At 43.5% G+C, this 27,971-nt stretch overlaps 1 protein-coding gene across 1 annotated transcript; it reads left to right on the top strand.

Moving 5' to 3' along the window:
• The first annotated feature begins 39 nt into the window (after positions 1–39).
• On the top strand, positions 40–23,986 carry CLDN18 (claudin 18). The gene is made up of 5 exons (XM_032265551.1): positions 40–454; positions 15,288–15,452; positions 16,246–16,363; positions 20,150–20,260; positions 21,302–23,986. Exons 1-5 carry the CDS (start codon positions 235–237, stop codon positions 21,471–21,473), a joined length of 786 nt encoding a protein of 261 aa, XP_032121442.1. The 5' UTR covers positions 40–234; the 3' UTR covers positions 21,474–23,986.
• Positions 23,987–27,971: the final 3,985 nt, after the last annotated feature.

Raw genomic sequence — 27,971 nt, 5'->3', positions numbered from 1 at the left:
ACGGCTCTGCCCGAAACCACCCAGCCTGCGAAGCGCAGACAAGTGCCTCTTGGGGCGGCTTCTCTAACAAATGTAAAAATAATGCCCTTGAACCAAGAGTGAAACTGAGCTATCTAAGGAAAACACTGTGAGCAAATACTGAGCGCCTAGGGAAACCATCTGATTAGAAGAGCTCCCAGCGGCGGCAGGTGGGTGGCAGCTCCTCGCAGGCGGCAGGGCTGGCGGGCCGGTGCCATGTCCACCACCACATGCCAAGTGGTGGCGTTCCTCCTGTCCATTCTGGGGCTGGCGGGCTGCATCGCGGCCACCGGGATGGACATGTGGAGCACCCAGGACCTGTATGACAACCCCGTCACCTCCGTGTTCCAGTACGAAGGGCTCTGGAGGAGCTGCGTGAGACAGAGCTCGGGGTTCACCGAGTGCAGGCCCTATTTCACCATCCTGGGCCTTCCAGGTAGGCACCGCGCACCCCGGGGCAGGGCCGGGAGAGCCCGGTGGGGTGTTTGTGCTGAGCCCCACTCCCACATCTAGATGAGAACCCTGGCAGCTTTAGCTCAGAATGAAAGGTGTAAGAGAAGTTGGTTTGTGTCAAATAGGGCAACAGTCATACTGGAGAAAATGGGAGGATTCATATTCAGGGCGAAGGAATCGCTAGTAAGCAGGCAGGCTCGAGAAGAATGGGTCTATTCTAAGGGTACATTCATGATACCTGGAAAAAACTCATGTTTCTCAAGGAGAAAACAAATTGTGTGCATTACACATGTGCATGTGACTTGCTCCTGCCTGCAGGTACATGGGAGTAGGGAAGCAGGATGCTGAGTATTTTGTTTTTAATTTAATTTTCTTTCCAATTCAATTAAATTTTTCAAAGTTGGAGTCTCTATAGGTGCCAAAAAGAATATTGCCATTAAATTATAAATATCCTTTTTCTGCATTTGTATTATCTGGTATACTGTCCTGAAAATCAATGTATATCAAAACATAATTACATAATTATAATTATATAATAATATCAAAATATAAATATAATTACAGTGTGACATCCTTTCACCCCTAAAGATGAAATAAATTAAACCTCTGCTTTTAATGCAGATAATAACTTCAAATATGCATCATAGCAACTTTGCATTCTGAATAATATGGGAGCTCTATTTGTATTTTTTAAAAGCAAACAAGAAAATAATAGATCAAGCTAATTAGTGGCTCCAAGGGGTGACCCAGATGTGCGTGTGATGGAGAAAGGAGAACATGTTAGGCTCTGCCTCTCTGAAACAAATACCTTTATAAACAAGTAGATGGAAATACATTTGCAAGAAATTCTGAAGAGGCTGCAGAGCCCTTGAAACTGAATTGAATTGTGAAAAGCAATTCAACTAATCCAAGTTCATTTTCAGGAAGAAATGGAAGATGGGTGTCAGAGTAGAATTGGGTTGTTTACTCCATTGTTTGGAAGCTACTCGTTGCAGGATCAACAGGATCACAGACTCCGTGGAAAGACCTGTTTAGGAAGCGAGGGAGGTAGAACCTGGCCAGAAGAAAGAGAACCAGACTGAGGAGGGATTCGGCTGCAGTGGGAGTGGGGAGACGAGACGCAGGAAATGGGACCTGGAGTGTTGAGTTGCTAGTTATGTCTAATTTTAACTATCATATGGAGAAAAAGGATTGTCTTCATATTCAAAATTAAGGCATGATATCCTATGACTTCATGTTCAATAACCTCTTCTCAGGGTCCCACGACATATGATCAATCTCTTGCTCACTCTGTATTGCAGTCTGCATACATGGGGTTCCTGAATATTCCCACTCTCCTAAATGGGCAAACCCCATTGCTTCCACTGTGACTTGTCACTCCTGTTCCATCAACGGATCCTATCTCCAAGACCCATCATAACTCCTTCTCTCCCCCTTGACAGAACAAGATTCCCCCCCGCCCCCGCTTTCCTGCTAAGGTCAACCTCTCCAGCAGGGCTCTGAAGGCCTCATGCCACATCATGCCCTGCTGATCAGCCCCCCTCCTTCTTGCCTCTTTCATCTCTTCTCCTCACTTATGCATATGGCCTCCTTTCCGGGGAAATCTGTTAATCCTAATCATTGTCAAGTCCTGTCCCTCTCCTGAGTCACTGACAACCAAATTAAAAGACTAAATTTTTCTACCTCTCACCCTTAACCTTTCTCAGTGTGGTTTGTATCCTTCATCTCTTTAGAATGTTTGCTTTTTTGACATGGCAGAGGATGAGGGGGGAGTCTTTCAATCGCCAACCCCCAGTTCTTAGTTCTCATCTCCTTAGACATTTCAAAACCCAAGCACCTTCCATGGTTCCCCATTCCAAGCTTAATTAGTTGCACACATAACAGCCCAACACCAAGCTTTCCTAACCCCTCACCTACCTTCCCTGGTGGTCTCTTACTAATCCTCTTCCCCTATCCTGTTTCTTCTGTCCTTTCAGTATACCCTGGACTTGGTCCTGGACACCCATTGCTCCCGCTTTCCTGAATGCCCCCCTCTACCACCTCAACTGTCCTCTCACTAATCTTCCCCAAAACCTCCTCAAGCCCCCAAATTGAATAGGATTCCAAGTCTCTGTACCAAGCCCGGAGCATTATCATAGCATTGAGAATATTCATCCCTCATGACACTGCTCTCAAATCTCAAAAGCATTTATTGCATACCTACAAAGAGTACACAACACAAAACCAGCCTTGACGGCACCATAAATTCCAGTGGAGGGGACAGGCATGTGCATAAAAATCAAAGCAAGGGCAACACGTGTCATGGGGCTTTGACACAGGTGTTTGGAGTACTAGGTAGAAAGTGATTATTCAGTAGGAAGAGTCAGGAGGGGAGGAAATGAGGACAGTTTCACTAAAGGAGGTTCTGTTTGAGTCTGAACTTCAGCTTATTAACTTGGTTGTTTGTACATTTGTCTCATTCAGCTTCTATGTGGCAGGTCCCTTCAGCTAGATAACAATTATTTCCCCCATTCCCAGAAAAGGGCCTGGTAGAGTGAGTATTCAGCAAAGGATTGATAAACTAAGTTGAATTAAATTGTATGAATAGTTCATTTTAAGTGTTTATGCAAGCCATTGAACAAAAAACAGGTCAAGGTCTTCCCCCAAAAAGGACAGTAAATTGTTTTTGTACTACAAATTTTTGGCTATTATGGCTCCATATATAGAAAAGGACCTGGTCCTCCTCCTGCCTGGAACAGATTCATTTGTTCATCAAATCATGTATTTAACAAATATCTCTTGCATGCCTACTGTGTGGCAGAGGCTAGAGTTCAGGGACTCTGTTAGTCAGAGCAGTTAATGTCTGCTGCTGCAACAAACAAACCTAAACATCTCAATGGCTTAATGCAACAAAAGTTTACTTACTCCTCACATAAAGTCCACTGTGGGAAGAGCAGTCTCCTTGTAGCTACACTATTCAAAGTTGCTGGGGCAAGAGAAGAAAGGCTTGAAGGAGGAACAGTTCTTAACTACTTCAATCTGAAAGTAACATGTCACTCACAGTGCATTGGCCAGAACTAGGCATATGGCCCCAGGAGCTGGGAGATGTAGGAACACATAGCTATTTGGTGAGCACCTACTGTCTCTACCACAGGGAGCATTTGAATACTAACTGCCTGGGCTGCAACATATCAACCACACAAATTTCAGTTCTACGAGACAGATAATTCCTTGAACACCAAAGAGTCAAACCCAATGAGACTGCAAAAGAAGATATACCATTAATTTATATTCAAACAAATATGATTGAATTATATGTGGAAACTATCATCTGATTCAAGATAATATATAGTGCGTAATTTCAGAGCTAGACATTTTGGAGGGGATGGCCTGGAATCAGGAAAGAGGAGGGGTTTGAGGTAAATTTCTGAAATGTAAAAATTCCCTGGCATTTCACATCAGAGGAATGTAAATATGGCTGTGGAAAAAAAGCACATTTTTTTCAAAATGTAAGGAGGAAGAAAGGAACAGTGAGTGAAGGAGAGAGGGAGAGAAGGAAGAAAGGAGAGAGGGAGAGAGGGAGGAAATGAGGTGGGAGAGTTGGTGGTGCTAGGTACTGTTATTCCATGTCAGGCCAGACAAAGACCTCTTAGAGAGGAAACCCAGTTGCCACTCATGGAACCCTAAGATGTTTCAGACCCACAAAAGGACAGGTCCTTGGCTCTCTGAGAAGGATTTTAGGGAAGCTAGAAGAAACAACTTCCTCAAATCCCATCTAGAGGACAGCAAATGTGAATGTCAGGACCAGCAGCAATGCACTGAGGGCTCTTGGAAACTGCTGGTCATAAGACCATCCATTGGTAAGCGCTGTCGGTAAGCTTATGGCCAGAGGACTCTGATGTGCGTGGCTTGCAACTCCCACAAAACCCAGCATGGCCCACAAGAAGCACTGAGGCCTGGGGGAGGGGAAGTAGATGCTGCTCTGTGTCCTATTTCCCAGCTGTGCTGTGAAATGTCAAGCCGGGCTGAGCCAGCTTGGGGACTGGGGGACAGTTCCCAGCAGCCACCACAGAGGTGTACCCTAGTTCTGCCTATCTGAGTTGAGAAAAGAGGAGTCCACCAAAAGCCAGGAAAACCACTTCTTGGGATTGAGTTTGCGGGAAATGAGGTACTTTAAATCACTGAAAATCTGTGGCCTTCAAGGAGAGTATGGACTTAGAAGCAGACAGTCCTCGTGCAGCAGGAGTGGCTACACTACAAATTGGCACCCCAAAATACAAATGTCTATTTCATGACTTAGATAAGGAATGGACAGGAGCTGGGAGTGGTGGCTTTAACCTGTAATCCCAGCACTTTGGGAGGCCAAGGTGGGAGGATTGCTTGAGGCCAGGTGTTCAAGACCAACCTGGGCAACAAAATGAGCCCCATCTCTATAGCACATATAATTTTTTTTAAAACTAGCTGGGCAGTGTTATATGCCTGTAATCCTAGTTACTAGGGAGGCTGAGTCAGGAAAATCACTGGAGCTAGAGTTAGAAGCTGCAGTAAACTGTGATCATGCCACTGTACTCCATCTTGGGCAACAAAGGGAAACTCCATCCATCTCTAAAAATAAATTATTTTTTAAAAAATATTTAGGCCAGGCACAGTGGCTCACGCCTGTAATCCCTTCACTTTGGGAGGCCAAGGTGGGTGGATCACCTTAGGTCAAGAGTTCAAGACCAGTCTGGCCAATACGGTGAAGCCTCATCTCTACTAAAAATACAAAAAAAATTATCCAGGCATGGTGGTGGGCACACGTAATCCCAGCTACTTGGGAGACTGAGGCAGGAGAATTGCTTGAACCCCTGAAGCTGAGGTTGCAGTGAGCCAAGATCGCGCCATTCCACTCCAGCCTGGGTGACAGAGCAAGACTCTGTCTCAAAAAACAAAAACAAACAAACAAAAAATATTTAAAGAGTATAAGAATGGGCAGGAAGATTACCAGGAGGAAAAAGCTTGAAAGAAATTCAAAAGCTAAAGGCAACAATGCCAGGAGATAAAACAGCCCTAGAGGACACTTGTGCAGCTCCTAAAGGAGCCAGAAGGAGTAACAATCAGCCAGGACCTAATGCCTAACTTCCCATCAGAAACAGCTGTTTAAAGTATTTTCTTGTGCATGACAAGAGACCTGGGGAAGAGAGACCTGAAGCAGAGGAGCTGGATGAAATGCCTGGAGGGAGAAATGTAAGTTTGCAATGATTCTCCCAGAGAGTTTAATTTTGACCTAGAACCCAGAAAAGTAGCACCCTTTAGTAGAAAAGTAAGCCTTAAAGTGTTTCTAGAAAGATACAAGGCAGATACCTATAATACTTTAGTTAATAATCATAATCATCACTGGGTACAGTGGCTTACACCTGTAATGTAAGCCTAGTAATTCAGGAGGCTGAAGCAGAAGGATCACTTGAGCCCAGGAATTCAAGGCTGCAGTGAGCTATGATGATGCCACTGCACTCCAACGTGGGCAACAGAGCAAGATCCCACCTCGAAAAAATAGTAAATAATTACAATAATCATTACCAGTTTTTATTTTATTTTATTTTATTTTGAGACGGAGTTTCGCTTCTGTTACCCAGGCTGGAGTGCAATGGCGCAATCTCGGCTCACTGCAACCTCCGCCTCCTGGGTTCAGGCAATTCTCCTGCCTCAGCCTCCTGAGTAGCTGGGACTACAGGCACGCACCACCATGCCCAGCTAATTTTTTTGTAGTTTTAGTAGAGACAGGGTTTCATCATGTTGACCAGGATGGTCTCGATCTCTTGACCTCGTGATCCACCCGCCTCGGCCTCCCAAAGTGCTGGGATTACAGGCGTGAGCCACCGCGCCCGGCCCATTACCAGTTATTAAATTCTTCCTAAGTACAATCTCTGCTCTTGCAAACTCTCACTTAACTTTTCATTTGTCTGACAAAAACGTATCATGTCTCTTTGGAACTTACAGCTATAGAAGAATGTAATTCAATGCAACAAGCTGTATTATGTAAATTACAGATAGATTAAAGAGGTAAATGGTGGTGGTAGCAGGACTATATACTTGTATATTACCAGCTCTGTATAAGTGATAGCTCAAGATTCAATCTCATTGCATTCCACACAGTCAATACAGCATGCAGGGCTCTGAGGACAGTGCCAGAAATAAAAATAACCACCATGTATTATTGAACTACATATTGACTCTTCAGCTTCATCTTTACAAAAATCTGGAAAATATGTCTTAGCTTTAGATTTAAAAAGTTGGAGGCTGGGGGTGAGGGAAGGACATGCGCAAAGTCCTGTGAATAGAAGATGGCAGAAGCAGGAGGTGAACACAAGGCTGAAAGACTTCCAAGTCTGTGTTCTTTTCCCCTGCCCAGACCTTGTTTCTAAAGGCAGGAATGCGCTGCCTTCAGAATTGAAGAGTTTGGTCTAGGCTTGAGCACAATAAGAGCAGGGGGTATATGGGCATTGACCCATTTGTAACAATATAATCAATGATGCGACTTAGGAGTATTAACTAAGTTTAAAGCATGGATGACTTGCACCCCATTCACACATGCCTTTCCTGGAAACAGTGGAAGGGAAGAGCAAAGCGCCAAGAATGAGCAGAATGGAGAAGGGGCAAAGATACAGCAAACTCATGTCCCTGGCTCCATCATGTCCCTGGCTTGATGTCACAGTCAAGTAATGCTTTTTCTAAAGTATTTGCAAGCATTTGAACTAAATTTGGTACAGTGGTAAGCCTTACAATTAGAGGGAAGTGAGCTGGAATCAAGGGCACAGCTTGGCCACCTACATCTCTGGACCTCATTTTCTATATTTGTGAAATGCCTCACAGTAAGATTTACATGAAAGTGCTGGGCCGGGCGTGGTGGCTCATACCTATAATCTGAGCACTTTGGGAGGCCAAGGCGTGTGGATCACCTAAAGTCAGGAGTTCAAGACCAGCCCGATCAATATGGTGAAAACCAGTCTCCACCAAAAATATGAAAAAATTAGCCAGGTGTGGTGGCAGGCACCTGTAGTCCCAGCTACTCGGGAGGCTGAGACAGGAAAATTGCTTGAACCCGGGAGGTGGAGGATGCAGTGAGCTGAGATTGCACCACTGCACTCCAGCCTGGCAATTGAGTGAGACTCTGTCTTTAAAAAAAACAAAAAGTGTTCTGTGATCCATTTGATCTAGCTCTTGGCATTACCAAATCATCACTGCTGTGTCTGCATCACTCAGAGCTCTCAAACAGGACATTTGATCTTCTAGACTTTTTTTCCACCAAAATCAAGCATATTTTATGAATTCAAATATCCAAAGTAGATTACTTAGGGTCCTGTGTTCTCCCTTCCCATCCCCATCCTACCCATGTTTTGAGCACCTCACTGTATCTCAGCCCCTTTGCAGGCACTGGGGGTCTTGATTTTTTTATATGACTAGCTACATTTTCCCCTTTCTGCTTCAGTGTGTAAAAACAACAGCCACTGGAGAGCTACAGAGTTTCCTATCAACCTGTAACTCATATTTACACACACACACAGGAATGAGGTTTTAAACCAAACCACATTTAACCAGAGAACAGTTTCACAAAATCTAAATCAAAAATCCATAAGGGGAAAAAAAATGAGACTTCTTGTAAGTGTCCTTTTTAAAGGAGCTTGTCTGTTTATTTCTTCTTGCTGTTGGCTGAATGGTTTCACTGGTTGTGAAACCAGTTTGCCTTTCCCCATTTTCTGGTAGAAGAAATCACCCCTAGAAGGTGAAGTGATTATAAGTTAGTTATAAAGTTGGGGAGTCTATTGGTTTTCAGTCAAGCTGCTTTCCCTCTCTTCAAAAGAGAAAAATATTTTAGCATCAGCATGCCTCTACAAATATGTGGACAAACATCTAAATGTTTACACATTGTTGTCCATATGAAGAAGACACCACAGGGAGCTGAGAACAGGTCTACACAGCTTAAGAGAACCTGCAACTTAGGTAAATGAGGCTGCTTGATGTGATTTCTCAATGAGAAAAGCTAGGAGTCAGAATGCCAAAAGCTAGGAACCAGAACACCTGCTCAGCTTGCAGCTGTTGTCGTCCCCATAGACGACGGGGCAGCTACCACAAAGCATCATGCCCTAGGGTGGCCTAGTCAGTGGTGCAGCATCATTTCTTGGTGGGGAGATATATCAGAGCTGTAGTTGAATCTCACCTTAAAGGATGTCTTAGACGGTTCCTGCTACTATAACAAGATTACCTTAGCCTGGGCCATATACAAACGACAGAAATTTATTCTCAGTTTTGGAGGCTGGGAAGTCCAAGATCAAGGTGTCGGCAGATTCCGTGTCTGGTAAGGGTTCACACTCTTCAAAGATTGTGCCTTTTGCTGTGTCTTCATATGGCAGAAGGGACAGAGAGCAAAAGAGAAACAGGCTCCCTCAAGGCCTTTTATAAGGGCACTAATGTCTTTCCTGAGGGTACCTCCTATAAACCTCACCTCGTAGCTTCAACATATAAATTTTGGAGGAAAACACACATTCAAATCACAACAGAGGTGAAGAGGAAGGTCAGTGAGGATAGAAACCCACCTGTGCTGTCTCTCCCATCAGCTGGCTCCCCTGCTCCTGGCGAGTCTTGTGTTCATTTTTCCTGATCTTCCCCACTACTTAGGTGCTGTGAGGTCCAGGTCTTTCTTTTCTTCCTCTTTTCAAACTTCCTTCCCCTCTTGCCCACAGCAGTTCACAAACGTGGCTGTTTCAAATCCTCAACCATATTTAATCATCATGTGAGAGGATTCAGGTTTGTATACAGTTAGTACAAGTCAAAGCTGTGTGGAGCTGCCATGGGCATGTTCTCTTTAGGGAAGAAGAGGAAACTGATATTTATTGAGCCTGGCTTAGGTTTATGCTGGCGTCAAGTAGCATCTGATCCTCACACATCTAAGCAAGAGATATCTTTGATTCACTCCAGAATGGAGGACTCATTTTCTTATTTTTTGACAGAGTTTCACTCTTGTTGCCCAGGCTGGAGTGCAATGGCGTGATCTCGCCTCCCAGATTCAAGCGGGATTACAGGAGCCCCCAATGGCACCCAGCTAAGTTTGTATTTTTAGTAGAGACGGGGTTTCTTCCACGTTGGTCAGGCTGGTCTCGTGCTTCTGACCTCAGTTGATCCACCTGCCTTGGCCTCCCAAAGTGCTGGGATTACAGGTGTGAGCCACTGTGCCCGGCCAGGACTCATTTTCATTGAGCTTAAATGACTTACCTAATAACACTCACCTGGTGTCACACTGTTCCGTAGAATTTTACAAGGTACAAAGGACCTCTGTGTTGATTCCCTGGGATATCTAGAGAATCTAGTCTCTCCCATCTTATTCTTTCCTCTGGGGTCTGACCTCAGACTACCATCTTCTGTGCTCCCCTTCTGTGGGCTCCTCCATTGGCCCTATTGTCTCCAGTCTAGGACAAAGCTATGCCTGAAGGTATGACTCCTCCCATCCCCCACCCCACCACGGCCCCAGTCCAGGCCTTTGGCTGCTGGTGAACTGCTTTCCCATCAGCCTCACTCCCACTTCCACTTCGTGATCCCAGCCCCTGGGAACTCCCTTTCGGCTCAGCTCTCCACTCTGAGTACCTCTGCTGAGCCCTCCTTGAAAGTCATTTTCTCACATTATTCCTTGAAATTTTGTTATTGAATAATTAAATGAAAATCTCTGGGGGTGAGGACAAACATTAATATTTCTTTAAAAGTTCCCCCAGAAGATGCTCAGGTGCAGCCTGAGTTGAAAAACCACACCCAAGGGCACCTCACCTGTCAGTCCACAACTACTTGTGGGATTAAGGTATTTTGCAGCAGGGAGGGAACACTGAGTTCCCATTTCTCTGTTTGCTTCTTTCAGCCCTGAATCCTGCCCACCCTTCAGGTCTGATAACACTTCATTGTTCATTGGGAAGAATGCTGTAGTCACACCTTTGGTGCAGGGAATCAGCCTTTAGAGCCTGTTGACTCACCTGTTATCAGCTGATAAGCCTCTTGATCAGAATATCAAGTAAGAGACAGAATGGCTAAAAAAGAAACCTACCTGCTACCTGCTTTGGGGAAGTTTTCTCTGTTTGCTTATCTACAGAGAAGAATAGGATCCCAGAGGGTAGGACCATGCAGGTGGAGGGGAAGGTCAGTTCACCACCATGCATCTCTGTGCATGGGGGTTTCTGGCAATGAGTGGTAGAGCTAATTTCCTCCCACTTACTGGCACCTGCACCCATGAGAGTTGCTAGTAGGACCAAGACTGATGATCATTATTTGTAGAATTCTCTTCCCAGCAGAGAAGCAACATTAAAACAGAAGCTTCTTTAGGGAGAAGAGAATCAGAATCAAGTTTATGAAGATCAACGGGATAGAACTAGAATAGCTGGGCACTGTCATTCATACTTCAGACCTATCTGGTGAGAAGCCTGCTAAGGCAGAAGGCACTTTAACAAGTTCTACATTATCTAACTCCTTTTTTCAATATTTCTCATTGATTGCCAATTTTCTGGCATGACAAATTGCTTTATGATACACACCTTCTGGCAGCTCCACTAATGTTGGCTGTTATGGGAGAGGGAAATCTTCGCAAGGTGACTGGAGAGAGTTCTCTCGCAGGACTACTGGAGGAGATGGGAATGCTGCTATCCTGACAGTCACATTTATAAATAATCTACCAGGCCAGGTTATTCCCTAAGATGATTTGGAGAATGTTTCCTTCCACATTCGTAGCATACATTTCAGAGTGTCCAAGTTTGGAGGATACATTCTGTACGCACTTATAGATCCTTGCACCTTGATGGAAGCCAGGATTCTACCTGTTTTTCCAGAATAAGGTGCCTCAAAGCAATGTGTTGTGATGGAAAAGTAATGATTTTGGTTTTTTTTGAGACGGAGTTTTGTTTTCGTTGCCCAGGCTGGAGTGCAGTGGCACAATCTTGGCTCACTGCAGCCTCCGCCTCCTGGGTTCAAGCGATTCTCCTGCCTCAGCCTCCCCAATAGCTAGAATTACAGGCATCCACCACCAGGCCCGGCTAAGTTTTTGTATTTTTAGTAGAGACAGGGTTTCACCATGTTGGCCAGGCTGGTCTTGAACTCCTGACCTCAGGTGATCCACCCGCCTTGATTTTGAGGCAGTTCTGGATTTGACCCCCAGCTCTGCCTCCTTTCCCTTGATGTGTGTCCTTGGGCAAGTTACTTCACCTGAGACTCCATTTCTTCAACCATAAAATGATGATAATTATATTACCTACACTGTAGGGTTTTTCCCCCATGGATTACATTTTTTAATGTCTGAAAATTTCTTACTGGCTTTCAATCAAAAGTAGCAACTCCTGTGAAAACTAGGGCAGGATAGAACTTTCTGTTCTGTTTCCAGTTTCCTCTGAGCCTTTTGCCTATGGCTGTATAGGCAGATTCCCTCAGTATCTCCTTCAAAGAGAAAAAGTGTTAATCATTTCTCCTGTTTCTTTTCTATTCCCAAATTTTAGTTTTGCCTGGGTACTACTAACTGGTCTCACTGAGGGTAGGAATGGCACCTCCTTTGATTGTACCCCACAATCCCCTTCTAGTTAAAACTCTGCAAGGTCTCCATCTGCATTTCTAGTTGGCTTCTGACTTGCTCCCTTGGGTCTGGGTGACGGCGGGAGGTGGGGAGGGAAGTAAGGAGCCTCATCAGGGTTTTGCTTCTCCTTTTAAAAAATTCCTTCCTGGAAAACCACCCATCAGAATGCTAAAAGTAGTTATCTCCAAGAGTTGGAATAACAGGTTATTGTTTTTTATTTCCTGTTTATAGTTTTCTATACATCCTGAATTTTTTTTTTTTTTTTTTTTTTTTTTTTTGAGGTTGAGTTTCATTTTTTTTTCTCAGGCTGGAGTGCAATGGCATGATCTTGGCTAACTGCAATCTCTGCCTCCTGGGATCAAGCGATTCTCCTGCCTCAGTCTCCCGAGTATTTTTGTATTTTTAGTAGAGGTGGGGATTCACCATGTTGGCCAGGCTGGTCTCAAGCTCCTGACCTCAGGTGATCCAGCTGCTTGGCCTCCCAAAGTGCTGGGATTACAGGCGTGAGCCACCGCGCCTGGCGTCATCCTGAAATTTTTATAATGGGTAGTTATTGCTTATATAACTAGGAAAAAAATCGGCAATTGCCCACAAAGGAAAAATGATGCCCTTTACCTCTTCTCTGACACCACATTGTGGGATGCAGTCTCTTTGCAGCTGTAAGACTTGGCATGAGATGTCCCTCACATCTGCAAGGGGCGTCAGCAGCTCTCTGGTCATGACCTTGAGCCTGAAAGGGTAGAAACTCTGCATAAACAATAAGGCTTTAAAGGTTAGCATGTCTAGACACTGATGAAACCATCTTGCATAAGTTAGAACCGCTTGATTTCAAGTAACAGAACCCCAACCTGAATTACTTCAAACAGGTAGGGATTTTTAAAAAAAGAATAATGATGATGCTGGGATAGCACCTGAAACCTAAGGAAAGCATGTATGTGGACCATAGGAAAAGCTGGAGTCAGGAGCTCAAAACCTGTCAGGGCTCTCTACCTCTCTCGTGGGTTTGGTCTGCTTGCCATTATACAATAGTTTGCCCCCTGCAGGAAACCATGGACTCCCAGGACAGCATCATATGCTTTCAGCCCCTGGAGAGAGACTGGCCTGATGCTCTCTGTGTCCAAAGCACAAACATTCTGTGTAAGGTTCTCATCTGCCCAGTTTGACTCAGATACCCATGCTGGATTAATTTGCCATGATCACAGCACCAGGTATAAATTCAGGGCCTGAAAGATCAAGGTCAATATTACTACTCAAAGTCGGGCCTGTGTATCAAGCTGGCCCACAAACTATTTGCTGCCCACCTGAACAGTTCTGAGAATCAAGAAATAACAGAAATCAAGAATAAATATTGCTAAACATTTGTGACAATTTGAAATGTCTGTGACACTCAAGCATGGGACTTTGTATTTTGCCAGGACATCAATTTGTGACAGATTAGAAATTTAAATTTTTAAGTAGTTTAAAAAGCACTGATGATGTAAGACATGGCAATGCCTTTGGAAATCATGGATTTAAGAGGGAAAGGGGGATATACTGGAGGGATAAAACAATTGGTGTCTAGCACATAAGTATCTCCACACAGCTCTGCAGTTCAGTTCCACCAGACCAACCCACACTAGGGGCCTTACCTTCTGGAACACATGAAGGACTAAGTTGTCTTCCTTGTTAAATCAATTATACTTATAATAGACATGCTTGGTGACTGTTGTTTCCCACTTTGGCATAAGCTCCATGACAACAGAGACCACGTCTGACCTGTTGTTAACTACTGTCATCCCATGGCCAGTCAGGAAGGCTCAGTAAACAGTTGTTGCAATGAGTCACTGCAATTTAAGGATGCACTAGAAACAACTTTGGATGTATCTGGAGGTGAGGGCCCTGCAGAAGAGTCCCTGCAGGCCCTATAGCTATGACTGATTCCTAGAAAGGGAACTGCTGATAAACTCTGGTCCAGTTGAAAGGCCTAATATTGTTATATTGGTTTTTTTTTTTTTTGAGACAGAGTCTCACTGTTGCCTCAGGTTGGAGTACAGTGGGGTAACCTCAGCTCACTGCAACCTCCACCTCTGGAGTTCAAGTGATTCTCCTGCCTCAGCCTCCTGAGTAGCTGGGATTACAGGCATGCACCACCATGCCTTGGGTAACTTTTGTATTTTTAGTAGAGACAGGGTTTCACCATGTTGGTCAGGCTGGTCTCAAACTCCTGACCTCATGATCAGCCCGCCTCAGGCTCCCAAACTGCAGGGATTACAGGCATGGTCCAGCGATGGTTACCGGCCATCACTCTCTCGCACCATCTCCCTAGCACTGTGGTGTGAGCCACCATGCCTGGCCAATCTTTTTATGTACACCTGAAACCTACAGCTCACCATGATCTTAGTAGTTCCTTTTGGAAACGGACAAAATTGAGTATCCTTGGTATATCACCTAACGACCTTGGCTTCATCATATGCTATAAATGAATTCTGAGTTTCCTAAAGTAGACACAACTATATGAAATTTTCAGGTCGTATGGAAGCACAAGAGAAGAAAAATATTTGGGTTAGAAGTCACAGTTATAAGCTCTAACAGTAATTTGAACTGTTACCTTAGACAAACTATTTTCCCTCTCCGGATGCCAGATTATCAAGCTTTAAAAATGAGGAAACTGAAATAGATACAATCCAAGGGCCATCCCAGTTCCAGCTATCCATAATTTTCTGATTCTGTAGACATCTCAGTGCATGTCCTTCATCAGTCAGATAATTGTAAGTGATGCATTTTGTATTTCCCACAATTGCACATCCTTTGACAATGGCAAGATTCAGTTTATGGACTTTGCCGTCTCTCAGAGGTTTGGTGCTGGTTAGTTGTTGTTGCTTTGTTTTATTTATTTATTTATTTATTTATTTATTTATTTGAGATGGAGTCTCCCTCTGTCACCCAGGCTGGAGTGCAGTGGCGCAATCTTGGCTCACCACAACTTCTGCCTCCTGGGTTCAAGCGATTCTCCTGCCTCAGCCTCCTGAGTAGCTGGGATTACAGGTGCATGCCACCCGCCCAGCTAATTTTGTATTTTTAGGAGAGACGGGGTTTCACCATAATGGTCAGGCTGGTGTCGAACTCATGACCTCATGGTCTGCCCATCTCGGCCTCCCAAAGTGCTGGAATTACAGGCGTCAGCCACCATGCCTGGCCTGCTTTGTTTTATTAAACCAGAGCCTAATCAAGTATGTTGAGCTGGTCTTATTTTTCTGCTTGTGTCTTGCCCCTTGTCCCACAGCCATGCTGCAGGCGGTGCGAGCCCTGATGATTGTGAGCATCGTCCTGGGTGCCATTGGCCTCCTGGTATCCATCTTTGCCCTGAAATGCATCCGCATTGGCAGCATGGAGGACTCTGCCAAAGCCAACATGACACTGACCTCCGGGATCATGTTCATCATCTCAGGTAAACACAGAGCCTGGAGTTCTCACTTCTGTGAATGCCAAAGCAAAATCATTTAGGTAGAGAAAACATGACTCTTCACACTGCTGAATGTGGCTCAGAACTTTTCAAACTGGGATTCATGATCTGAGTATGGAGGCCCAATTGTGTATCATGAGTGCTAAGGTCCTTTTTAGCTGCCACTCCAACCCCAGTATAAGAGGTCCTTAGCTGGGTGCAGTGGTTCATGCCTATAATGTCAGCATTTTGAGAGGCCAAGACAGGAGGATCACTTGAGCCCAGGAGTTCAGGACCAGCCTGAGCAGCATAGAAACACCCCATCTCTATTTTTTAAAATGGTTTTTTATTAAAAAAAAAAAAAACTTAGTAAGCTTTTGAAATCTTAAATTCAGCTTAAAAAAAAAAAAAAGAGGTTTTCAACCCTAAAAGAGTCATGTGACTTGATCCCTAAAAAGTATTTAATTGGCAAGGCTTTAGAAAGTGATTTTAAGGGAATATATCTTGACATTACCAAAGAACCAGACCCAAAATATTTGGACCATTGAACTATGGTCCCCAGATACATAAAAAATTTCTTTCTGTACACACACATATTCTTCTACAGTTAGTGAGACAAACCATTATAAGCACCTATCACAATATTTAGCACATAGCGAGAATTCAATACTCAATGCTTGGTTATAGGGATACAATATTCTGCAGCCTACTCATCTAAACTCATTTAGGCATAAACTACCTCAGAAACATTGTAATTCCTTAAAACTAGCTCTGGAGCTCTCTTTTTCTTTGCCCACAGGTCTTTGTGCAATTGCTGGAGTGTCTGTGTTTGCCAACATGTTGGTTACTAACTTCTGGATGTCCACCGCTAACATGTACACCGGCATGGGTGGGATGGTGCAGACTGTGCAGACCAGGTAACCTCCTAATCTAGGTATTGGTGTTCACCATGATAAATATTGTTATAAGAATCTGATTAAACACATGTGCCTAATGTGACTGTCAGTGCCTGAAATAGCAAAAATTTATCAGAGACAACCATGCCATTTCATAAATCAACAATCACCTGTAAACTCATAAACTTCATTTCAGTGAAATATCCTTGGTAATATGACTTGAGGCTGATCTGACATTTGCATTGAAATACACTGACAGTTCACAGTATTTATCTAACACTCTTACACAAGCCCCATTGTGGTGGCAATGAAACAAGCACTATTAACCTAGGCAAGTAAATGAACATCAGCTTACATCTACAGTCCATCACAGGAACCCGGCTAGGAAGAGGTAAACATTTGAATAGAAATTAACAAAGTGCAGTATGGCTGAGAAAAGTAATATTCCTTCCTGGCACAGCTGCCTCTTTCTCTCATTCATTAATTCATTTATTCTACAAATGTATTGAGCACCTGCTGTAAGCCAAGACATGTTCACAGTGCTGGAGACACAAAGCCCCCACTCTCACAGGGGGTACATCTGGCAGAGGGAGATGAAACCCCACCACAATTTGGTGTCTAAATGATGGTAGAACTTCTAAAAGATAGAAAAGCAATACCAACACCTGTATTCATTCAGTCCCTTTAAAGTAAGGGATATATCCCATAGCAAGAAGCTGGAACAAATTCCTGAAAAAGAAAGATCTTGTTCTTGGGAGGAAATATAAATATTAGACCTCAGTGACCCGTCATCTCTAGATGCATGCATTTGACATTTTTCCAGCCACACCAACATAGGGTACAGACAGAGAGTGAGGGTGTGATAAATCCATTACCACTGGCTCCCTGGAACTCCAATCCCCATTCATATTTCTGCTTTATTTCAAGAATGGGAAGGAAATAGCCCCCAAAAACTCCCCTGATCCTACTCGATGTTCCTCTCATGGTCTCTTAGTTGCAGGTGCAACTTAGAAGTAGGATGACCAACTCATTCCAGTCTGCCTGGGACTTGCCCAGTTTTAGCACTATAAGTTCCACATTCTGGAAAACTCTTCCATCATGGGCAAACCAGAATGATTGTTTGCCATACCTAGAAGAGCCCACCTTTCCCAGAGTATTTGGGATCACTGTTGTTGCCCAGAGGAGCCATCTACTAGCCACTTTGCACTTAGCACTAATACCTGCCATCACTCTCTCACACCATCTCCCTGGCATTGGCCCCTGTCCCAGGGGCAGGCAGCCTCAGTCCTGAAATTAAGACTATAGAATTCTGAAAAGCTTCCTGAACTTCTCCCTCCATGGATGGGTAGCTGTCTTTCCCTTTCTTTTGTCTTCTCATTTTTTCCACCCAGAAGTCATACAAGACAGACCAGCTGCAAAGAAAGACCTTGGCAGTCACCTTGATGGAGCTTTGGTTCCAGTGCCCTACTTGGTCCTGGGACACCCTCTTTCTCCTGTTCCCCAACTCTATTATGTATTGTATGTCACACTGGCAGAGCCTAAGCCCTGTACTAGAGCTGCAAAGTGCCTGCCCTCACACTGTACCCAGTCTGCAAGGTGTTTTGTAGAAAACATTTCATTTTAAAATCTGAGCCAATCGCCAACTTTTAAAAATTAGAAGGGTTAGGGTTGGGTTCCTCAGCAATAGATCCTCAGAAGAGGATCCCAGTGCCAGAGTTCGTTAAGAAAAGGGAGACTGGTTAGCAGGTGAGGGAGGCACGGCCAGGAAGGAAGGAAAGCCAAGCATGGGCGCGATTTCAGGTGAAGCCCTGGACTCAGCCTGATCCTGAGGGGTGCTGTGCAGTATGAATTATATGTCACGGTTGTCTCGACTCCAAACTAAAGAGCTGAGCTTTCATATCTCAGTGCCAGTCAGTCCTTGTGGGCAGAGTGGCTTTGGTGGCTAAACCAGAGGCAGCCACAGTTGCCAGCAGGTAAAGGCAAAGGAACATGCAATCCAGGGAAGAGACAGAGAAACAGTTAAAGGGTAGAGCACCACTAGAGCCTAGTACAAGGAGACTTCACCCCCCCACACACATATACACATACTCTGTTTTTCCAACTTTGTGTAAAACATCAGAAGATCTGGCCGCATTGCCCTGGGCCCTCATTCTTATATGGCCTCCATCTCTGCAGCTGAGAGGCAGCTGCCCTTTTGGCTAGGACTCACTTTGTCCAGTTTACCACAATCCCCACTACTCCCAAATGGCCCAACTCATGCTTATAGGGGTTTTTCCCATATATTACTGTTAATAAAATGAAATATGTTCTTATATCTAGCTCACTTCACTCATTTAAGTTTCTTGCCTGGTAAGTATTTAGGTTTGCTAACCTTGACCCAGAGTGTCTAAATTGAGGAAGAAGACTGTCTCTCATGCCCAGAAGATGCATGAACCATGAAAGCGTTGAAGTCAAAGTGACTTGAATTTGAATTCTGACAATGTCATGTCCTTCCTGGGTCATTGGAGAAGTTACTTAACCTCGCTGAGCCTCAATGTCTTCATCTGAAAAATGCGAGTGACAAATACTATCACAGTGGCTACTGGGATAATTAAAATAGTAGTAAAAAAGTGCTTATCGTAATATCAGTAAGGGCTTGATAAATGGTAGCATTGTTGTTATCTCATTAGCATTAAGCAATCATTCAACCATCTATAGGGGTATCAAGGAGCAGGGCTGTCACCAGGAAATAACCTAGGGCCCCCCTAGGAGAAGCCCTAGGAAAAGACCTGCTGTTCAGCCCCCATCCACACTGGGTAGGATGAGGGGGCAGGGTTCTTCATCCCAAGGCAGAAGCCTTCAAACCAAGTATCTGTCTTTTTCCCAGTCCAAAGGAAATAAAAATAGCCTAGGTAAATTTTCTCCCAGGTCTTTTTCAAGGACTGAGCTCAGTTAACCAGTTTTGCCCTACATATTAATACTACATTTGGTCACAAAGCTTATATTGTTTACTTTAATCCTGCTAAAATGTGTGTGCTTTTTTTTTTTTTTTTTTTTTTTTTTTTTGTCGGAGCCTTGCTCTGTTGTCCAGACTGGAGTACAATGGCTTGATCTTGGTTCGCTGCAACCTCCGCCTCCTGGGTTCCAGCAATTCTCCTGCCTCAGCTTCCGGAGTAGCTGGGATTACAGGCACCTGTCACCATGCCCAGCTAATTTTGTATTTTTAACAGAGACAGAGTTTCACCGTGCTGGCCAGGCTGGTCTCAAACTCCCGACCTCAGGTGATACTGCCTACCTTGGCCTCCCAAAGTGCTGGGATTTCAGGCATGAGCCACCATGCCTGGCCAATGTGTGTGCATCTAAAGTATTGTATTTTCTTAGGTTGCAGAGGTTTGCACACATATTGCTTGTCTTCCTATTGTTGGTATAATGTTCTTAGCTTGTGTCATAGACTTTAAACATATTAGTAATTCACAGAGTTCTACAAACAGTCCCCATGCTCTTTGAGGAACACAAACGGAAACTTCCAAGGGGAGGCACTTCTTTTCCATGCTGAGCTCTCCTTTCCTGAGATGTTTCGCAGAGATCAGATGTATAATGTTTTGGTTGAGCGATGCTAGAATCCCCCTGCTGTTTTGCCCCCTAGCTTTAGTTCCAGTTCTACTGTTCAGTTGGCTGTGACCCACAGGAGTGTGTGTTCAGGGGCATGGGCAGGGATGGATATGGAATCCAAAAGTGAGGACAGAAAGAGCAGGCACAGCCAGGTGCAGTGGGCGGAGCCTGGAGAGTTGAGTCAACAGCATTCACAGCCACCATCTCCCCTCCCAGGTACACATTTGGTGCAGCTCTGTTTGTGGGCTGGGTCGCTGGAGGCCTCACACTAATTGGGGGTGTGATGATGTGCATCGCCTGCCGTGGTCTGGCACCAGAAGAAACCAAGTGAGTCTCCCTGTCCTGCTGCAACCAGACATTTTATTTGTTCAGGGTCTATTTTAATGTATAACTTGCAGCCAAAAAAAAAAATAGTCTAGGTATACGGAAGAACTTTATTGACTTAAAGATTATTGAACCTTCTCTTTTAGGGGGTACCTAAAGAATAGAACGAGACTATTTCAGCCTAGGCTGATTTAAATGTGATCCTATTTGAAAGAAAAATTCATCCATCTTGGTTCCTTCTAAGATTGTTTTGTAACTCCATGGTTCTCAACTAGGAGTAATTTGCCCCTCAGGGGATATTTAGCAACACGGGAAGACATTTTTATTTGTTACAGCTTTGGGAGGATGGGGGAGAGTGATACTGGCATCTGGTGGGTAGAGGCCAGGGACACTGCTAAACACCCTACGGCATACAGAACTGTCCCACAACGAAGAAGTATCTGTTCCAAAATGTCAACAGTGCTACTGCTGAGAAACTCTGCCATAACTCCCTAGATTGAACTGGTGTGGAGAGAGCTGGATTCCAGTGTGGTTCTGCTGCTGACGTTGTTTGATCTCTCTATGCCTCAATCACCTCATCCACGAAATGAGCAGCTTGGAGGCAATGGGCTGAACATAGGTGCCTTCCAGCTCACAAATTCTATGATCCTTTGACGTCACAATGTTTCCCCGGGACATTGTTCTGGTTCAGCTTTATTTTTACTGATTAACAGAGGGAACTCATTAGTTACTGAGGATTTGGGGATACCTCTCTCCACCATCCAAAAATGTCCATTTGGAATCACAATTATCTTGTTCTCAGAGGATTTTGTTCTCAGCTCAGCAAGGCGCTAAAACAGTGCAAGAACTTCTGTTCCACTGCAGAGGCAGAAAAGCCAGTGTACCAAAAACTAGGGTTACTAACTATCCTGGTTTGCCCAGGACTGATGGGTTTCCAGGGACACTGGACTTTCAGTGCCGAGACTGAGACAGTCTAGGGTAAATAGGAGGCTGGTCCCCCTAACAAAGACCTCTATAATCATGGAATGTTTATTTTTCTTTCAGCTACAAAGCTGTTTCTTATCATGCCTCAGGCCACAATGTCGCCTACAAGCCTGGAGGCTTCAAGGCCAGCACTGGCTTTGGGTCCAACACCAAAAGCAAGAAGATATACGATGGAGGTGCCCACACAGAGGACGAGGGACAATCTCATCCTTCCAAGTACGACTACGTGTAATGCTCCAAGACCTCTCAGCATGAGCAGAAGAAACTCCCCAAGAGAGCTCACCCAAAAAACAAGGATATTCCATCTTGATTTCTTATTGCTTTTGACTCACAGCTGGAAGTTAAGAAAAGCCTTCATTTCATCTTCGAAGAGGCCAAATGGTGTTAGCCTCATGTCTCTGTCTCTAAATATTTCATCATAAAACAGCTAAGTTATCATTTATGAATTAGATGCTATAGCTCAAATTTTCAATCCTCTATTTCTTTTTTTAAATATAACTTTCTACTTTGATGAGAGAATGTGCTTTGAATTTCTGACATTTTGATGATTTAGACAGATTCCCCCTCTTCCTCCTAGTCAATAAACCCATTGAAGATCTATTTCCCAGCTTATCCCCAAGAAAAGTTTTGAAAGGAAAAAAAGAGTAGATCAAAAGACATTATTTTCTGCTATTTGACGTTTGCTTCCCCACCCCTAACTTGGCTACTAATAAACATTTACTGAAGAAGAGGCAAAAAGGGAAAGTTATTTATAATCTCTCCAGCCCATGATCTGAGTTTTCTTACACTGTAATCTTAAAACTTACCAAACCAAAGCAATTTTCAGATTGAGGAAACCAAGCTTTTCTGTTGCTGTTGGCCTCTGCTTATTCCAGCAAGAATGCCAGCGGCTTCCTGAGCTCTCCACTGGAGTCTTCTTTCTGTCATGGATCAGCAATTGACCCTAGATGAATGAGAAAATTTTTTTTTTGTAATCTAAATCCTAAATATAGTTAAAACAAATAATGTTTCAGTAAAATGATACACTGTCTCTGTGAAGCCTCACCCCTACATGTGGATAGAAGGAAATGAAAAAATAACTGCTTTGACATTGTCTATATGGTACTTTGTAAAGTCACGCTTAAGTACAAATTCCATGAAAAGCTCACTGATGCTAATTATTTCCCTTTGAGGTCTGTATGGCTCTGATTATACATGATAATAACTGTAAGCCAGGTAAAAAATAAATAATGTTTGGGCACAGTGGCTCACGTCTGTAATCCGAGCACTTTGGGAGGCTGAGGAGGAAGAATCACTTGAGCCCAGAAGTTTGAGACCAGCCTGGGCAACATGGAGAAACCCTGTGTCTACAAAATACAGAGAAAAAAAATCAGCCAGTCATGGTGGCATACACCTGTAAGTCCCAGCATCCCGGGAGGCTGAGGTGGGAGGATCATTTGAGCCCCAATAGGTTGAGGCTGCAGTGAGCCATGATCACGCCACTGCACTCCAGCCATTGACATAGCAAGACCCTGTCTAAAAAATAAAAAATAGTGGAACACAGCAAGTCCTGGGAAATAGGTTAAAACCAGTTCTTAAAAAAAAAATTTGAGCCTAAATTTAATGTTATGTTTCCAAGTGACACATATCCACATTTGCATGGTTACAAGCCACTGTCAGTTGGGAATAGCACTTTCCTGGCACTGTGGTTGGTTTTGTTTGTTTTGTTTTGCTTTGTTTTGTTTAGAGATGGGGTCTCACTTTCCAGGCTGGCCTCAAACTCCTGCACTCAAGCAATTCTCCTACCCTGGCCGTCCAAGTAGCTGGGACTATAGGTGTGTGCCATCACAACTGGCTGGTGGTCAGTTTTGTTACTCTGAGAGCTGTTCCCTTCTCTGAATTCACCTAGAGTGGTTGGACCATCAGATGTTCAGGCAAAACTGAAAGCTCTTTGCAACCACATATCTTTCCTATGCTTACATCACTGCCTTTTTGAGCAGAAAGCCGAAATTCCTTCTAGGACACTAGAATTCCATCCCAGTTCCAAAGCCAGATAGGCCACCTGGGAAACTGAAGTAAGAACAATCTCTAAAAACTACCCAGAGCAGCATTGGTGCTGGGGAACTTGGCCTTTGGGTTATTATTTGAGAGAAAAGTCCTCACATCAATAGTACATATGAAAGTGACCTCCAGGGGGATTGGTGAATACTCATAAGGGTCTTCAGGCTGAACAGACTGGGGAAAGACCAGATCATGCCCCATTAAATAATAACAAGTTGTGTTCATCAAGAATCAGAGCAGTGAGCTCAGAGGCCCTTTTCACTGAGATAGCAAGATTTAGGCCAAACCAGAAGAAGTATTTGTGGAACTCACTGCCTCAGGTTGGGTAGAAGATGAGCAGACAAGTCAACTAAAGAAAAAAGAAAAGCAGGGAGGAGGGTTAGGTAATCTGGAGCATGAAGATTCTTAAGTGTTCTCTGGATATGAGTAGAAGATCATCCATTTGAGTTGAAGGCCACAGGGCACAATGAGCTCTCTCTCCTACCACCAGAAAGTCCCTGGTCAGGTCTCAGGCAGTGCAGTGTGACTCAGCTGGGTTTTTAATTAGCACATTCTCTATCCAACACTTAATTGTTTGAAAGCCTCCATATAGTTAGATTGTGCTTTGTAATTTTGTTGTTGTTGCTCTATCTTATTATATATGCATTGAGTATTAACCTGCATGTTTTGTTACTTAAATATTAAAAACACTGTTATCTTACAGTTGAATAGCGTCTGCTCTTTTTTTGTAATTTTTGGGAAGTGGAGGTGGGAAGTCCCAATACCTCAATGTTGGATGCATCTTCATGGAGTTTTTCTGCTTTCAGAATCTGTTTCTGCTCAGCAGCAGCCTAGCTACCTGGAGGACAGCTAGATGTGGGTCCAGACCAGTTTGTGGTTTCTGCAAGTTGGGAAGCCTTAATGAAAAGGAGTTCCTAGAGCAACCAGGCATGCAGCATGGGGTTCAAGGATCCAGTTTAGCCTGTCAGACCCTAAGCACACCAGCCCAAAGTGTCTAACATCATTGGCCTATTTGTGGGCCAGTAAAACAAGAAAGCCAATGCCTGCCTTCTTGATGCTGCCAAGGGTTGGGTTTACCAGCTCAATAAACAGGCTGTATCAGGCTACAAAGATAGCATAAGCTGTAGAGTCAGAACAGCCCAACCTCAAATCCAGGTCATACCACTTCCCAGATGTGTTAGGCTTTCTGAGTCTCGGTTTCCTTACCTGTAAAATAGGGATGGTAAGGAAAATGGAATAATACAAGTAAAGGACCCACTGAATTGACAGAAAACCAAGCTGCACAACTTTAAGACAAAGAGGGCAATACTTATGTAACTGGGATATCTGAGGCCAGGGCTGGCTTCAGGCACAGCTGAACCAAGGGTTATGATTAAGACTCTGCATCTCAGTTATGCTTTCCTCTCTGTTGGATTGCTTCTCAAGAAGATTTTCTACAGGGTAGCAGTGTTGGCTGCTTATATTTCCAGCCAGAAAGCTATGTTTCAGCTATACGAATCCTAGCCAAAGGGAGGCATCTCTTTCCTTCTATCCATAGAAGAAAAATTCCAACAAAATACTTTAGATTATTTGAGTAATGTACCCATCCCTAAACCTCTTCCTATAGCCAGAGCAGTGGTATCTAGTTTGGTGAAGCCAGGGTCCCCCAGCTAAAACATGGAGATTTGTCATATGTCATGAAGACTTGTATTCTAAGGACCCAGAGTCCTTAGAAATCAGGTAAACTGATTGCTTTGCCTCATTTTGGTTGAACCTGAACTCCAGAGAAAGCTTCAGAGATATAACTTCTAAGCTTCTCTAACTAGTTACCAAATAGTATATAGTACAGAAAGGAGGGTCTGAGAGATTACTCTGGTTCTCAAAGAAAGCTGATAATTAAACCCTAAAAATGAAGGGAAAAAAAAAGGCAAAAACAAACACTTTACATTCGGTTTTAAACAAGTGAGATTTTAAAAAGTCATCAGTAGAAAGCTGTTCTTAGTTATATAATTTTGAGCTATTCAGATTTAGATTTTTTAAAATTTAGGGGCATTTTGAAGTCTCCTTGTACAAAGACAGAAATGGAGGAACCAAGCCATGGAGTACAGGCTCAAAATATGACTCAGCATTGTTACTCATAAAAATCCCTGGGAGTCCCCAGTAGCTGACTACTGGGTGCTTCACTCCTGTCTATCTTAAGGTCCACAAGCAAGGGGTTTAATCAGTCTTTTGATGGGATGCCCAATTCTGTTACCTTTTTCTTAGGTAGTATCCAGGCCCCTCCTGCCTCCACAGGACATTATCCAGGGTTGACTACTGCAACGGCCACAATTTTTGCCAAAATGCCTGGTATCTCTGAGTTGACGTGTTCCACTGGAGAGAGCAATAGACTTGGAATCAAAAACCTGGATTTTGGTTTTGACTGCATTGCCAACAATTACGTGACCTTCAGGACTGATTACAATGATTCACTCACATATTTTCATTATCTAACTTTTGTATCGAGTCCTCATGATAATCAGTACTGTGCTTAGTGCTTTATATACTGTAACCTCCAACAACGCTGATCTCACCCCACTAGTGGCCCAATGCTCCTAAACACTCAAGGATCACACACACACTCACACTCACACATACACACATTTACCACACAGCCAGTTCAATTTCAGAGCCGCATCAGGGACCATCACTTCTTTGATTTTTCTACTCTTAAGTATTTGCATATGCCTCAGAACTGCTTTTGAATAATTCCATTCCTTCAGCTAATGTCAAGCTGATTTTTCATACTTCCCAACCCACAGCTAGAAAGGGAAGGGGGTATTCTCTTCATAAGAGCCCAAATAAATGTGAAATGAGCATGTAAGGCCCTTAAGAGTTGATGATAAGCAAAAAGTTTCCTTGCAGTTTATTATTCAATATGTAAGATACTATAATATATTGTAGAAACACAATTTCACTAAAAAGCTTTAAATGTGTCCCAATTCTATTCTGGAGTAAGGGTATTTAATTTAGATACCTCAAAAATGTCTATCAGTGATGGTTTTTAATATCCACATGACGACAATATTCAATACTAAGTGCAGCTACTCCCTAAAGACCAAATAAGATGAAGTCTCAGTCACCCCTGCCACAGGGGGTAGCTAAAAGAAAGCATAGACTTACTCTTCTTCAGAGAAACTTCTAGGGGTGGGTGGGTCCTACTTGCAAACCAAGGATCATACAAGTTCCTTACATAGAAAACATTATATTTTGTCCTATCTTTTAACTTATATTTTTAGGGTAACATAAAGATAGATCTAATATGAAAGAAAGCTAGAAATATTTCTTCTTTAATCCAGCAATGCTCCTTCTTTAAATTTCTCATAAGGAAATAATCATAAATACTTATACTCAAAGATATATATCAATTATTTAAAATAATATAACTGGATCAACCTAAAAATCTAATGAAGGGAATATTTCTAGTAGTCTTTACATATAAATAAACTATTATATAGTCATCAAAATTATTATAATATTTTTCTAATATCAAGTCTATTAAACAGTGCATTGAAAAGCATCCTAGAAAGAAGTATATTTCTTTTCTTTTCTTTTTTTTTTTTTTTTGAGACGGGGTTTCTCTCTTGTTTCCCAGGCTGGAGTACAATGGCGCGATCTCGGCTCACCGCAACCTCCGCCTCCTGGGTTCAGGCAATTCTCCTGCCTCAGCCTCCTGAGTAGCTGGGATTATAGGCACGCGCCACCATGCCCAGTTAATTTTTTGTATTTTTAGTAGAGACGGGGTTTCACCATGTTGACCAGGATGATCTCGATCTCTTGACCTCGTGATCACCCGCCTCGGCCTCCCAAAGTGCTGGGATTACAGGCTTGAGCCACCGCGCCCGGCCGAAAGAAGTATATTTCAAAAATTTTTAAGTAGTTGCTTCTGATCGGAGATATAAAGATAATACTTTATTTTTTATTTGTACTTTACAGTACTTTGCAAATTTTCTTCCATGAAAATATCTTTATTTTATATCTAGAGAAAAAAAAAAGCTAAAAACTGAAGAATTAAAAAACAGAAAACAACACCAGACATGAAGTCCACAGGAGCAGTTATAGCTTATTACCTAGAGACATGACTATCTCAGGCAGCTTGGAAGGAGGAAGTTATTAAGTCATGGCTGAGTAGAGTTCTCTGTTTATTCTGAAACAACAAATTAAGATGGTCATGAGCCCATAAACTGACCTCACACTGTGTTGCTGTAGCTTTTCTTCCACTTTAGAGATCTTTGGCAATTGGCAATCATTTCACCATTTACTCACCTCTACTTGCCTCTGAAGATGGGAAAGCAGAGGCCCCTACTTCTGTAGTGAACAAGGACCAGAGCAGAGAACTGACATGCTCAAGGCCTTTGCACAGGCATATGAGGAGAACCGGAACAAAGGCCAGAGTCCATACCAGGTTAACCTCTTGCTGGCTCCACAGGACACACAGACCTCATCTCCTCCATCCACTGGCCTTCTCAGTTCTCATTTTCCTGACTGGAAGGACCATCCAGAAAGAGCAGGATGGGCTTTCTTCAGGATGGGTGGCCTAATGTTGGCAAGTGGTCTGAGGCAACCAGATCCACCTGTATGGAGAAATATCCAGAGCAGACCCTGAGGCCCCAAATATTTATCACCTGGAACTCATTAGACCTCCATCTGATAAGGAAGGGGCTCTGTATGA

This window comes from Sapajus apella, unplaced genomic scaffold, assembly GCF_009761245.1.
Source record: "Sapajus apella isolate SASKATOON/1434 unplaced genomic scaffold, GSC_monkey_1.0 scaffold4, whole genome shotgun sequence".
Classification (NCBI taxonomy): Eukaryota; Metazoa; Chordata; class Mammalia; order Primates; family Cebidae; genus Sapajus; species Sapajus apella.
The sequence above is the reverse complement of the archived record's forward strand: the minus strand, read 5'-3'. Positions and strand labels throughout refer to the sequence as shown.